Genomic DNA, 14,660 nt, shown 5'->3' with positions numbered 1-14,660 from the left:
ACTGTTATTTTGTTCATAAAAAAGCATCTTTCTACAGAAAACCTATGAAACAAAGGAAAATAATTGCATCAATGAGAAGGAAAGATATCTTGTCATTTTTCTATCTCTAAAATAAGTCATGTATCAAATATATATTGTGAAATATTTGTGCATGTTGCTTTCTCATACTGAATTCTCACAGAGAGAACAGAAAAGTATCAGGAATTTGTCATCCTTTTCATATGAAATGCAGATTTCATAATGGTACACTTTCACTTAGCAAACATCAAGATATCTCTGAAAGTATGGCGCCCGAAGGGCGCGCCAAAAAATATGAAACATCCTGATATCTCTGATATATATGCCTTGTATATTAAAGTCATGCACCTGAAGGGCATGCTGAAAGATGTATTTAAAGTAATGAGCTTGAAGAGCACGCTGAAAAATATTGAACATACAGATATGTCTGATGTATGTATGCTTGATATGTTAAAGTTGGGCGTGCTGAAAAATATGACTGATTATTAAAGTTACGCGCCCGAAGGGCGCGCCGAAAAATACAACTGAATGATGAATTTTGTGGCTGACACTAGCATTTTAGGCAATGATGAGCCTGTGTCAAAATTCAAAAACACACTGACCCCCCCCCCCCATTGGGCATTTCAAAAACATGGAGACCCCCCCTATCCCCAAAGTCAAAAACAGGGTGACCCCCCCCCCCCATGAATCCACCGGCCCCCCCCCCGGCTGAAGAAACTGACCAGTCCCTAACTCACAAATTTAAAGTGAATGTCATACAAGTTATGCACCAATAAGTTCATGCAAAGATTAGAGAGTAATATAATCGACAATTTTGGTGATTTCTTTGATATACATTTTTGTCATTCTCTTATACAGTGATATGAGGAGTCTGCAGCTGTCGTGGTAAGTTTTCACTTTTACTTGCAAACTTGCTGCAATTGAGGATGAAGGTGCTGAATGACAGGACAGATCAGAACTCCTTTGGCGTTTGGTCGGGTAGAGTTACACTCTACCATCAAGTGATGAGCTCTTGAGTTCTTTTGTTTTTACGCGTATTCCAAAATGGCGACGACCGATGAGAAGGAAGTCATCGGTCAGCTGTTACAGAACGAAACGACTGTATTCCTAGATACGTCCGATCTTTTGTTAAAATTTGCCGGCAACATTATCAGGTATGATCAAAGGCAAAAAGGGTCAAGGGCGTTGAATGTTTTTATGGTGCCCTTTCATTTTTTCCCCACCGAGATGACGCTCTCGTTGCTACATTGAATCAATCAATGCATCATGGATTGGAGGCAGCACCTCCAACATTGCCCCCACATGTAACCATGTAGCTGCAAAATTGTAGCGCTACGGTGAGGCGGTCGGTGATTTTTGGTTTTTTGCGACTTCGCTCACCAGTAGCGCTACAGTGCCGATGGCCTTGGGGAGTATAAAATAAGCGCATCCCAATGGACAAGGCATGTTGATGTGATTGCCAACTTCCGGTAATGGCGGCTCCCAGAAACACCGATGCCCAACGCACGCCCAATGTTTATTGGAACGCGATCAACGTGTTTGAACAAATTCCAAACCCCATAAACGACAAGGTCAATGTAGTATAGTGTTGAGTCTTCCGTAGTGATAAATCGGTACGACCAAATGCAGTAAAGCATGTAGCATTTCACATCAACACGCCTAGCTGCAGTACAGTAGCTCGAGGTTTTGCCTGGGTATTTGGGTCGGACGGCAAAACCAGTTTTGCCGTCCGAACCAAATACCCAGGCAAAACCTCGAGCTACTGTACTGCAGCTACAACACGCCTAGTCCAGTGGGGTGCGCTTATTTTCACTTCTACAGGGCCATCGGCATTGTAGCGCTGCTGGTGAGCGAAGTCGCAAAAACCAAAAATCGCCGACCGCCTCACCGTAGCGCTACAACACAATTTTGCAGCTATTCTGGGAGCAGCCATTACCAACTTCCGGTAATGGCGGCTCCCAGAAACAAGGATGCCCCATGCTCAATGTTTTTGGTACGCGATCGACGTGTTTGAACAAATTCCGAACCCCATAAATGACAAGTTTAGCGCAGTATAGTGTTAAGTCTTCCGTAGTGATAAATCGGTACGACCAAATGCAGTAAATATGTAGCATTTCACACCAACACGCCTAGTCCATTGGGATGCGAATATTTTATACTCCCCAGGGCCATCGGCATTGTAGCGCTACTGGTGAACAAAGTTCCAAAACCCAAGATCACCGACCGCCTCACTGTAGCGCTACAATTTTGCAGCTAGTAACCATGAACCATATGCGTGGACATGAAACGATGAATCTACCACAGTTGGAGTGTTGTATAAGTTCATACATGGTGTAAGCCAGCCAGACCACAGGCGTGATGTTTTCTGGGTAGTTTCTATTAGTGTAGTTTATGCTACGTTCAAACGTTCTCTTCCGAACTACTTTAGAAACTACCCAGAAAACATCGCCTGTGAGCCAGACAGGTTTAAGAGTTACTAGCAATGCCTAGACTGGCCTTTGTTGTTAAACCCTGCCACTCCTAGCCCTGCAGGCTGCAGGGGGTAGGAGTACATAAGGCCCTGCATACTGTACCATGTGTTTTAGTATGAGCCCAAGCAGGGCTATGGTGGGAGGCCGTATAACGCCGGGAACACACAGCATGGCACGCAGGACTGTGCCACTCCCTGCCTGAGTGACAATTTGTATTGGGGAGTGTCAGGGGTGGCAAGGCTACGGGATCCGCGGCAAGACTGGCCTTAGTTTCTTTGTTTCCCTGATCTAAGCGACAATCTGCCCGAATACAGTGTTCTGATTCACTCTGTTTTGCTATGTATGGCCAAAGACTTGGGGCAAGTCTCAGCAATACTCTGGGCCAAGATATTATAAATTTATAGTAGACCATGTATACCAGTATAGCATATCATACAGACAGTCCTCTGATGAAGAAAAACATGTTCTACGATAGAGGGGCATTTACTGAGGCTCCAGACACTTCGCACCAAAACCAGTGGCCCACACAACTAACTTCGTCCCAAAACCATTTTGTACTAAAACCACCTTGTCCCAAGTGTTAGTACTACCTCTTCCAATGCCACTTTGCCCCAAATACCATCTCGTACTAAAATCACTGTGCCTAAAGTATAGTACCATCAACTCGTCCTAAAACAACGATGCCACGAAATATCATAATGTTGCTTTTAACTGCAACTGGGAAACATTAATGTGTCGGGACATTTTGGCTACCACAATCCATTTATTGTTGCATGAAACCATAAATGGTAGAATTAGAAAAAAAGAAACACGAAAACTACTTAGTGATACAACTCAGATGCCGTTCGCGGAATTGCATGATGTCATTTTCTACAATTTCAAGATTTCAGTGCTGGGATAATAGATAGGTGATGAAAAATTTGATGGTAGCGGTTGGTTATTTTCAGGTTTACCGGTTGATGATAGTTTGGGGTGAAGTGGCGTTGTTTTAGGGACAAAATGGTTTGGGGCGAGGTGACTTTTGGTGCGAAGTGGTTTTGGTGCAAAGTGTCTGGGAACCGTTTACAGTGTACCTGACCACAAGTGACTGTGTCGCAGGCAATAATAGCCCTGGCATTGGTAGAACGGGACCTTTGTCAAGTTCCACAGCTTACGTTTTGTACAGCTTGCTCATTCACCTAAACCAGCTGTTCAATGATGCCTTTTCATAGTGTATTGAGTATCATACGTGTATTTTACACAAATACTGTAGATTTTCAAAAATGAATTTTGACTCGGAAATGCTATTATATTTTAAATTTTGCAGGAATCCTTCGGTGGCAAAGTACAGATCAATAAGGTTAGGAAATACTATCGTACAATCTCGGATTCTTCCAGTAATGGGAGGAATGGAGTGCCTATTTGCAATGGGATTTCAAGAGGTATGACCATATACTTATCCAATTCATTATGTCATAGTGTCCTTTGGGAATTAAATTCCTTCGATTTGTGAGTTACTTGGATAACAAATTCATGTTCATGCGTGTTTATATGAAAAGCATTGAAGTTTAATGTAGTAATTCTCTTTTTGTGTGCCCTTGAAAGTAACACCAAAATACTATATAATATTTTTAGCTTCATTTTAAGTTTGTGAAATCGTGCAAATGTAGAGTTGTAATTGTGTCAATAATAACATGTGTACTGTATGTGTAGCAAACTTGAAGGAGCCAGTAGCTGTAACTTTTAATGTTTCACGATTTTTGCTTCGTATGGCAATTGAAAATTCTTGTTCTACTTCAACAAGCATGTTGAAAAGACTACTTATTTATTAGCTTGTCAACACAGTGTCTGTGGTGTAAAATGCACTGTTATTGGTTAAACTTGATTTTTGGACCAGAATTCACTTGTCAATACTAGCAATGCAGTCTGCTCATGTAGATGTTTAGTTGACAAGCTGAATACGGTGTATCTCAATATGCTTCAGGGAGAAAAACAAGAAACTAGCTGGCATAAAAAACATGTCAACAATTATGAAAAAAAAATCAGCGAAGGTGTTGTTACTGGCCCTTTAACCATCACACTTTTATTAACTCACTCCATATCTTTATCTTTTTACATTATGTATATTAGAGTTCAAATTCTGAGTACCTTGTGATGCCAGAAGAGATACCCCTTGAAAGGATTCGCAGAGTACATGATGAAATAAGAACAGTTCGAGAGAAAAAACTCACAGAGACACAAGGAGCAGCAGCAACAGCTGCAAGAACCTCATCATCAGCATCTGAGTCAAGCCAAGGTGACACTCTCACTTGCTCATCATCTGGAGATGCAGGCACACTCATTGTTACCGGGGCAACAGCAGCTCCATCAGCTGAAAGCTACCAGGTAAAGCTGAGAGTACAGTGTTTTGAATCAACCAGTACTTTACCAGGTAAAGCTGAGGGTACAGTGTTTTGAATTTTCAAATTGACTCAAAAGTTTTCTGTAATCCTGTTTGTTAGAGGGCACACTGGTTTGTAAAGAATGGATATATTGAGTAAAATTCAATTGTTCTGTTTTGCATAAGATTTGTACATAGCACTGCCTCATCTGAATAATCCTTTTACACAAGCAACAAAAGATCTGAAACTTTATTTCAAAATATTTTGAGAAGTTTTAAATTTATTTCTTTGCAGGCAAGAGAGGCTGGATTCTTTGCCAAAATAAGAAGTTATTTTGATAGTGTATTGGTGTACGAAGACAGATCTGTTCAACAGAAAGCCAGGGAGTGTATCCCTTTATCTGAGTTGAGTCAGAAAGCTGGACAAAGAATGAAGACAATTCAGGAAAATGTAGAAAGTAAGCTTGTCTCAATCATTACATGTACATACATGTATTTCTATGTAGTTTTGTTCTTGAAAATATGCTTCATTCCAAATCAGTTTTTCCTTTTACTTTCAATACTTTGTAACTTCTCGAGTCAATTTAGGATTTTAGAAAAATGGTATGTGCAGGTCCTGTTCTATTATGTAAACATTTTCTGTAATCAAATACAACTTTCTTGGGTCAGTGGTGAATCAAATTGGCCAAGATGGCAAATTATTTCTAGTCCTTATCTTTTCAGTGCAAGTTTCATTCATTTGTTTCTTGCCAAACCACTAACCATTGCATCAGCTTGGACATTGGTGTGACAGGTGATCATAATGTTTGTTGTAGAATGCTCATCACTGCATGCAATAATACAATATGTATTTTAATCTTTGTCACACACAGGAGAATCTTTGCATTGTGTAAATGCACCTGATAAACTTGAGCGTTCAGCATTCAAGTAATAGAATATCCCATAATTCACTCTGATTTGTACTATCAGAGATTCTTGAATGATGTTTGACACGTTTCTCATGTGTAGAGAAACTCGTGAACCAGAAGGATGAAGTCAAGCACAGTGTTGTTTTTTTCAATTAATCATTTTGAAAATATATGCTTGATTGAAAGGGCAGATAACAAATTTTAAAAATTCTCATAGTGCAGCTAATCCAGACATACCAAATAGTTTACAGGAAAATAGGCAATGAGATCAGTAAACAAAAAATTGATTTTTTTCAAACTTGTAACATCTTAGTATATTAATCACATTACATATTTATTGATTTATATTTATTTATTGATGACATCCTACGGGAAACTAGTATCATTGTTAGATTTTCAGAATGTGAAACAGTAAAACTTAAAACAAAGAGATAAACAAGCACACTTACCAACACGCAAAAGGAGTAAAAGTTTGACTCTATCAAAACCGAAAGAAAAGTGCAAGGTAAACATTTCACCTCAACTGTCTGCCCTTTGAACTTTGAGCCAGAGGTGATCGACTCATAACCCAAAATTTACAACCAAATAGAGTTCACAGGGCAACTCTTTTTACAACAGTTCACTTTACTGTCTGCACAGATGCAAAGGGTGAGAAACCACCTGACATGAGAGACTGTTTATTATTGGAACTTCTTCACTGGTTTAAAAGTGACTTCTTCACCTGGACGAATAGCCCGAAGTGTTCAAGATGCGGTGGTGATACCAGATCAGTTGGTATGTTAGATCCTATGGCTGAAGAATTAAAATGGGGAGGTAGTAGAGTTGAAGGTTATGTTTGCAATACTTGTCAGCAATATACAAGATTTCCAAGGTAAGTGTATAGTACCGGTATGTACAGTCATCCATATTTTTCTCTCAATAATGGAAGTGAGTCATTCTCTCTCCATGCTGTGGTACAACTCTGTTGTTTTCCCATAACGTGAATTGTACCATACATAATATCGAGGAAAGTTGAGGGCAAGGAATAGAGAGGTGAGTATCATCTGCCACATATTAATACATGTACTGTACATGTCTGTGTGCTGGGGAATTGTCCTAGAGCTAAGCCTATTACATTGTGTACATGGAACATTCATTTTAAGTTTTTCCTTGGAGGAGTCAGAGGTTTTGGTTTAGCCTGGAAAAGAGTGGAGTTAGATAAATGCTCAAGAAAAACAGGATTTCTCATGATGCACATGTATATCCTTTACTTTTACTGCCAAAAGGAGAAAGATAACCTTATCGTAAATCTCAGCCAAAAAGTGAGTTTCTATGTATTGTGTGTAATTTTGACAGGTATAACCATCCTGCTAAACTTTTAGAGACAAGAACAGGGAGATGTGGTGAATGGGCAAACTGCTTTACATTGTGTTGTAGAGCCGCTGGGTTTGAAGCCAGGCATGTCATTGACTGGACTGGTAAGTCTAGTGAACTTCAGTTATAATGTGTTTATGTTCACACTTTAAGTAAACAGTCACTGTATTGTGCATGTCAGAAAATCCTAATACTTTATGAGAGTTATAAACATCTGCACATCCCAGCATATTATACGGGACAAAATTCCTATCTTTTCAAATCACATCAGGTATTCCGTTTTCATTTGTGCAACAATTCATGTTGTTTTACTAATGGAAACATGCTAAATTGTCAGTCATCAGATCTCTATTCCCCCTGCTTATAGATATGTAAATATTCTGATGACATAATTTAAATTACATACCAGAAATTATGTCATCAACATATTTACATGTCACATGTACATGCAAGGTATGACTAGAGCTCTGATGATCGATAATTCAACATGTTTCAGTTAGTAGAACAACATAAATAATTTATGACATGAAACTACAACAACTGAAATAACTTCACAGCAGCTTTGTCCCGTAAACTTTCAGAGCATATTATGAGTGACTGTGATGCGTATATGTCATGAGATATTTAGTATTGTTGAAGAATGGTGAAACAGGGCTTTAAATTGATAGCATGACAAAATGCCAATGAACCATGAGTGAATAACAGCGAAATTCAATTCTGTTAATGGCCAGCTCATATCAATATGACCATCTGTGATTCTTGATATATGGTAGATCATGTATGGACTGAAGTTTACACAGATTCCCAGCAAAGATGGCTGCATTGTGATCCATGTGAGGATATCTGTGATAAGCCATTGATCTATGAAGTTGGCTGGGCAAAGAAACTGTCTTATATCATTGCTGTCTCTAAGGACGAGGTAAGACTCTGTACAACCAAATATATCTTTAGCTCCCATATTCCACATGTGTTTATGGCAATATAGGAGATATTTGTGTAGACTAGAAAAAATGTCTGTTGCCTGTAAGTATGCATGTCTGTCCATCGACATCAATAACTTTCAAACCAACCTGGTGCTCCAGGAGATGTTATTTTGTTCAAATGAAAATGTGTTAAAATGTAAATGAGGTAAGAAAAAGGCAAAATCAGTCAAAATGCTAAAACTCTGGAAATGCTGGTCAGATTTGCTGAATATTTTGTTCACAGGTACTTTGCACAAACTCTATGCAAATTTAATCAGTTTATTGGGATGTGTCCCATTTTCTATTTTAAATATTTTAAATTTGTCATGTTTGGTCAAAACATCATCCAAGAGCCTTTAAATTTGGTATATATGTGACTTTGGATGACCTAATGTCAATTTGTTTAAAAGCATAATGAAAGCTATAATGTTGCATTTTTAGGCTATTTTTGTGAATTTTGGTCAAAAAATACATTTTTTAAAACTACTAATCCAACAGCTTTGAAATTTTGTATACTAGGTCTTCTAGGAATGACCTAGTTGAGATTAGCAAATTTTGGATTTTAGAGTTTAAACTGTTTTCATGCATTTTTAGCTTGTGTTGTAAACTATGTGGGAGCGACAATCGCAATACTTTTATGATTACATGACCATGAAATAGAACATCCGATCAAGAGTGTCCCTTTGTGTACTTTGTTAAAAAATCCTTCCTGTCTCCCATTCCTATCATCTTTTTACCGTTTGATTGCAATACCTGATGTCATGATATCCTGGTAAATCATCAGCATTAAGTTCTTCTCCATCGTTTCTACTTTGAACTCTGACCCAAAGATAGTGGATGTCACTTGGCGCTACACAGCCAATCAAAAAGAAGTGATGACAAGAAGGAATGAATGCAGAGAAGAATGGTTAGTTAATACACTAGCTGAGCTTAACAAACAGGTATGTACATTGCTCTTAAAAAACATTATTGGTACATGTACACTGTAGCTGGACTCAGCTTGGCTAAGCTTTGTACGTTTCTTACCACAGGTGTGATTTGATCTAAGATGTGGTTTCATTGTCAAAGCATATACAAAGCTGATCCCTACCACAACTTATAATAGTGCTAATCGCAAGTGATGTAATTTTTCTCTCATTAATATGCAAAAATAAATGTTTGTCTGAATTTTCCACAAGAACGATGAAAATAAAACCTGCTTGTGGTACAATGGATACTAAAAGTCATCTAATTCATATGAATATATGACTCAGACTACAAGCTGCAACAGCAGTTGAGCATGCAACAAGCAAATTTGTCCGAATTTCAGACAGCGGTGTCCGATGTCACATGTGTGCAGCTACATTGTACATTGTACATGTATATTTAGTACCAAACCGACGCTATTGCTTTATTCACTCACCTTACAAATTGTAATAATATGTCCAGGTTGTAAGATGTATAATGTAGCTACATTCAGAGGCACATGTTGACATGTGCGTGGACCCCTATTGTATTTACCCATACTTGATTTGCGGGAAATTTTCACGTCAGACACACATCAATAACATAAATTTTATTTGTTTCCATTGACAAGCACTAAAAGTGCTTTGAAGGATGGTGCAAGAAAGTTCTGATGCACCAAAATAAACGCAGGTTGTTGTGACGTTGAACAACCAGAAGATAAATCCCGTATTTATTGTCAAGAGACGACAAAGTTGTCTTGTGCATGTGACAGCATTTGGTATTAGGAGATATGGAGTCAATCATGTTCAACTTGATGGATGCCATTTGACCTTTTACCTAACTGCTCTTCATTAAAACTTTAGAGTTATCTGACTCTTTCAATTTTATAATTTTCTGAAATGTAATCTCAGAGTCACACAATGAACAAAGATCCACATTGTGATTTGATGTGAAATAATTCTAGTGAACCATTTCTTCACTGCACTGCATGGTTGAATGTTTATTCTGTATTTTAATCTGACACACTGGCCGCATACCTAATCAGCACACAAACTTGCAACCCAGTGCCACTGTGGACATACATGTATGTACAAAGGGATCTGAAAATACAATATTTGGACTTCATCTATAGAATTCAATTTTAAAAGATATATTCACAAAATACCAGGATTTATGTTTTAGTACAATTCAGTATAATCCTTGATGTAATTTGTCTCAAACAATACCTCTGCAGTACAATGCACTCAGTATTTGAAGCCTGGTTTTTGTCAATGACCATAGACAGTAGAGGGGCCCCTCTACTGTCTATTCAATAACCTATTATTATTATACTATTTCCCATAGGTATCAATTGGCTCGTTTGATATACAGTTGCTAAACTTGCAAAGATTTTCCTGATGATAATTTTTTCTCCATTTTTATTGTAAATACATGTAATATTTTTGGAAGTTTGATATGACTTTTGTTACTTTAGACCTACGGAGTAGAGGTTAATTTGGACAATCATCTGATTCATATCACATGATCTTTACAGAGACAAAATGGCTTGCCTGCCGATAGGAAACAAACTCTGGAGATGCGTACAATTATGGAAATTGTTGAATTTCTCAGCATCAAAAGGGTCAAAGATGGAGAGGAGCAAGGAAGGTCATCAGGGTCATTGGCATGGCGACTAGCTAGAGGTGAAACAGGAAGTGTACAGGTATATACAGCATACCATTTCAGATAAATGTTGGCCATTCCTTGTCAATTTCATGAAAGAAAGATTTTGTAAAGGTATTGTGTGTGTGAATGTCAAAAGACTAAAGGACATTGTTATGTTTAGGCTTTAGATTTACAGATGTGAAAGTTTACAATGTTTATAGATAGTTTCTATTCATACAATTACAGATTTGAAAGTTGACAATGTTTATAGATAGTTTCTATATCTCCATGACTTACAATGTTTATAGATAGTTTCTATTCATACAATTACAGATTTGAAAGTTGACAATGTTTATAGATAGTTTCTATATCTCCATGACAAGTATGTTGTTCTTCTAAATACTCAAACGCTCTTTTCAGCAAATTGACAATTTTTTCTTTTCATTCCAGCACAAACCAAAAGCAATCAAGTTGACAGCACAAGAAGTGAGAAAGAAATGTGTACACATTAGATATATCTGTGCAGGAGATTATTATCAGAGAGTATCAGATGATAACAGTGAGATCAAGGGTTGGTCAGCATTAGTTATGGAGTGTGAGAATATCCAAAGAAAACAGGAACATGATTGGAAAATGGTAATTGCATGATTTATCTCTCTCTTTCTCCAATGTTTATAGTCTGTCTAGAGTTGGTGCAACTGTGACCAGTGAGATACTACTGTAACAATCTCTTGTTTTGTTGTCTTCTGTAATCTTTGTTGTATTGCAGTACTTGCAGGGAAATACTTGGAAGTACATTTAATGTTTTACTGATGTCATTTTGAAATGAAAATTTGGTTCTAAAATAACGATGTGCAATGCATTTGATGTCTCATAAAAAATTAAAATTGAATGGCAGTTTTCATAGAAAGCTGTAATGTTTTTCAAATAAACACTGTGAAATAGTACGGCCTACTCCCAGCAAGACATGTAGCTATTACGTGAATTTGAAAGGCTTGTGTATTCAAGAGTCCTTACATCGGCATTTTGAATAGATTCCCTCAAAAAAGAAAAGTGAAGTTTCATATTACTTAGAATTGTATATTGTGAGCAGGTGGACATTTGAATTTCACTGTGATATTATTATAAAAAGAAAATCGTTACTTTCAAGGAGACATCCAGTGAGCAAATATGTCATATAGCCAATTGGGGGCTTTGGGGGATATTTGATTCATACACTATGGGGCAGACCCAGAACACACTGGAACAGGTACACAGAAATATTCTATGTTGTTTTTCTTTAAACTGAGTAACAAACAAGTTACACAGTACCGTATGTAGCTTCTAAACCAGGATGTCTTACTACACAATAGCCTTCCAGTCACGTCTCCTCTCAGGACACAGCAGTCTTATGCCCAGCTTATATCAAGTGAAAGTCTACGTACCTGTATTAGAAAGACTAGGGATGCGGCTTAATTTAGTATTAAAAGTTAATTCAGAAATAGCAGAGGGCTGCTTCAGTAAGTGTCAAAGATAGATTCCAATGCAATTTTTTAAGGAGAATTTTATTTCTTAGACAACAAACCGGATAGCTGTGTTTTGTTTCTTGCCTATTTACTTGTTTAATGTGTTTCTTGGTTCTGCAGTTCATAATGTTTTTCATAACATATAGTCAAAGACAAAACTAATCTGACATGCCCTTGAAGTTAATCTGAAGTCTGACTGTTTGTTTTGTAGGTTTACCTTGCAAGGAGTGAGGGCAGTAGTTCAGCCAAGATCAGCTGGAAGTTTGATTTGACAGACAGCAATGTGGTTGTAGATACAATAACAGTGACTGCAAGAAGTCAGACATTTGAAACTGGAGTAGTGTCATGGAGACTGTGCAGTGAAGAACAATGTGTGCTATTGGATGGAGGTAAGATAATTCAATGTAGATAATTATGAATTTTATTGTAGTGCAAAAAGACCAGTGGGTTTTCCCCATTTGTAATATAACATGATATTTGTTTCAATAACGTAGACGTACCACTAGTGTTTTCTCTCAACTGCACAATTGCACATTTCCAGCTACAGTCTGCCCTTGAAAAAAGTTACCCCAAGCACAGAAATGGTGCATTAAACCATAGATGATAAACACAAACTTAACACAGTATGCTCATCTGATTTTCTTAAATTTCATAATTTCCTTAAAATAGTTTTGTTATTTCCTTTGAATGGTCTCATTCAGTTTTTTTTGATATCAGAACAAAACATGGAAAGATTTATGACATCATTATTTACTGTGATATCTAATGCTACAGTACCGGTAGGTGCTATGTGAAAGCCTTCAGCTCTCTTGAAATTGACTAAATTTAAACAAATATTGTTGATGTACAATATTCAGTGACAGTCATGACTGCATGCCTCAATTGTTAACAGTTGAAGCACAGCATCGCCATGATGTTTTTGTCATTATTACTTTCAGGTGAGGATGCCATGGTAACAAAAGACCTGAAGGGAGCATCTACAGTAACCTTGACAGCTGAAATGCATGGTGGGAGAGGAGATATTGCTTGGCAACACACTCAATTATTTCGGCAAAGTATGGATGATCAAAGTGTATTCCCACTGGATATTAGGATAACTCTCCGGGAAAAATGATGAAATTTGAAGGGTCGGCCTCAGTGTTGGTTATCAAGACTTCATGATATGTAGATGACTTTGTCAATAAGATGTCTCAATATTTGTTGGGAGATGCAGTGAACTGTAGATGATGTCATTGGAAAAGATATCTATATGGTGTCTTTCTTGTCTAATCATCTCGTATTAAACGACAAAAACTGTCAAGCAATTCTAACTTGATTTGCTGAACTTTAAAGTGATCTGTAAAATTGTCAAAAACTGTACAGACTTGAAATTTTCCCCATGAAAGTGCCTGGATATGGTATATTGTAAAGTGAAATATGATATGTTTTACTGCATTGACATGTAAAACCAAAATGCTTAGAGTTTGTAAATTTTAATCACATACACGTACACAAAGTTATTGACATGTTTCAAAATTATCCTCATGAAAGATATACAACTGAAGGTATTTCCAGATGTTATCATTAGAATATGCTATATGTATAAGGCATTAAGGGAAGTTGGACAAAAAGTATTTTATTTTACTTCCGTTTATAATACCAAAATCTGTAGAACTGAAAATTCTGAATTATTTATTGACTGCAATATAGGAAGATAAAACATTAATTTACTTCCAACTTTTCATCATAATGATGACAAGAAAATTCTGGCACAGGGAAATCTGTCTCACCTGAACCCTGTCTAAACTTGAAACTTCTCTTAATGGAACATTTTTACTCAGTTGAATTCACAAATGGGTTTTTTTGGTAAAACAACCTCTTCAATGTTGCACCTTTCAACCCTCTTCATACATTCTGAATGATGTAATGTTTTGAGTAAAATTCCTGTTCAAATAATCTTGCCTTCAAAATTTTGACAGGTAAATAAATCTTTTAAAACTTAATTGTACAAATTTTCACCGAAATCTCAAGAATAGTTAAGTTCTGATCTATATCATTTCAGAGCATATCTTCAACTTACTATAGTGTATATTTTTTTCCTGTGAGTTGCAGATAAATTTGTATTTGAATTTATCCGAATAAATGAATACATTTTGCAACAGGTTATTGGTTTATATCTAACATACATGCATCTGCCCATTTATAGCATTAGCGTTGCTAATCGCTCACATTGGGTATATGTATATATACCAAAAAGAGCTTATTTATATGGTAGGTCAGCAGCATCTGTATGTATATGTGTGTGTGTGTGTGTGTGTGCATCAAACCGCAGGACCTACAATCTCAGTATTTGGTGTACAGGTAAACCCAGGGGTGGAGAAGTGAATTTGTTCGAATGAATATGTCACAGCGTCAAAAATATGCAAATAAGGTAAAAACAAGAGAAAATCCAGCAAATCGAAAACTCTATAAACAAAGGCTAGATTTGTTAGTAACTTGGTATGCAGGTTGCTTGT

The 14,660-nt window shown here is 37.1% G+C and overlaps 1 protein-coding gene across 1 annotated transcript; it reads left to right on the top strand.

The window, feature by feature from the left end:
- The first annotated feature begins 1,048 nt into the window (after positions 1-1,048).
- Positions 1,049-14,303, top strand: LOC139141830 (peptide-N(4)-(N-acetyl-beta-glucosaminyl)asparagine amidase-like). Its single transcript, XM_070711516.1, has 12 exons — positions 1,049-1,172; positions 3,796-3,910; positions 4,599-4,853; positions 5,144-5,306; positions 6,396-6,627; positions 7,092-7,213; positions 7,883-8,028; positions 8,902-9,012; positions 10,551-10,718; positions 11,111-11,296; positions 12,377-12,554; positions 13,104-14,303. The coding sequence occupies exons 1-12, from the start codon at positions 1,063-1,065 to the stop codon at positions 13,277-13,279; spliced, it is 1,962 nt and encodes a 653-aa protein (XP_070567617.1). The 5' UTR covers positions 1,049-1,062; the 3' UTR covers positions 13,280-14,303.
- The last annotated feature ends 357 nt before the right edge of the window (positions 14,304-14,660 follow it).

This window comes from Ptychodera flava, chromosome 10 (genome assembly GCF_041260155.1).
Source record: "Ptychodera flava strain L36383 chromosome 10, AS_Pfla_20210202, whole genome shotgun sequence".
Lineage (NCBI taxonomy): Eukaryota > Metazoa > Hemichordata > Enteropneusta > Ptychoderidae > Ptychodera > Ptychodera flava.
This window is presented reverse-complemented; position numbering and strand designations above follow the sequence as displayed.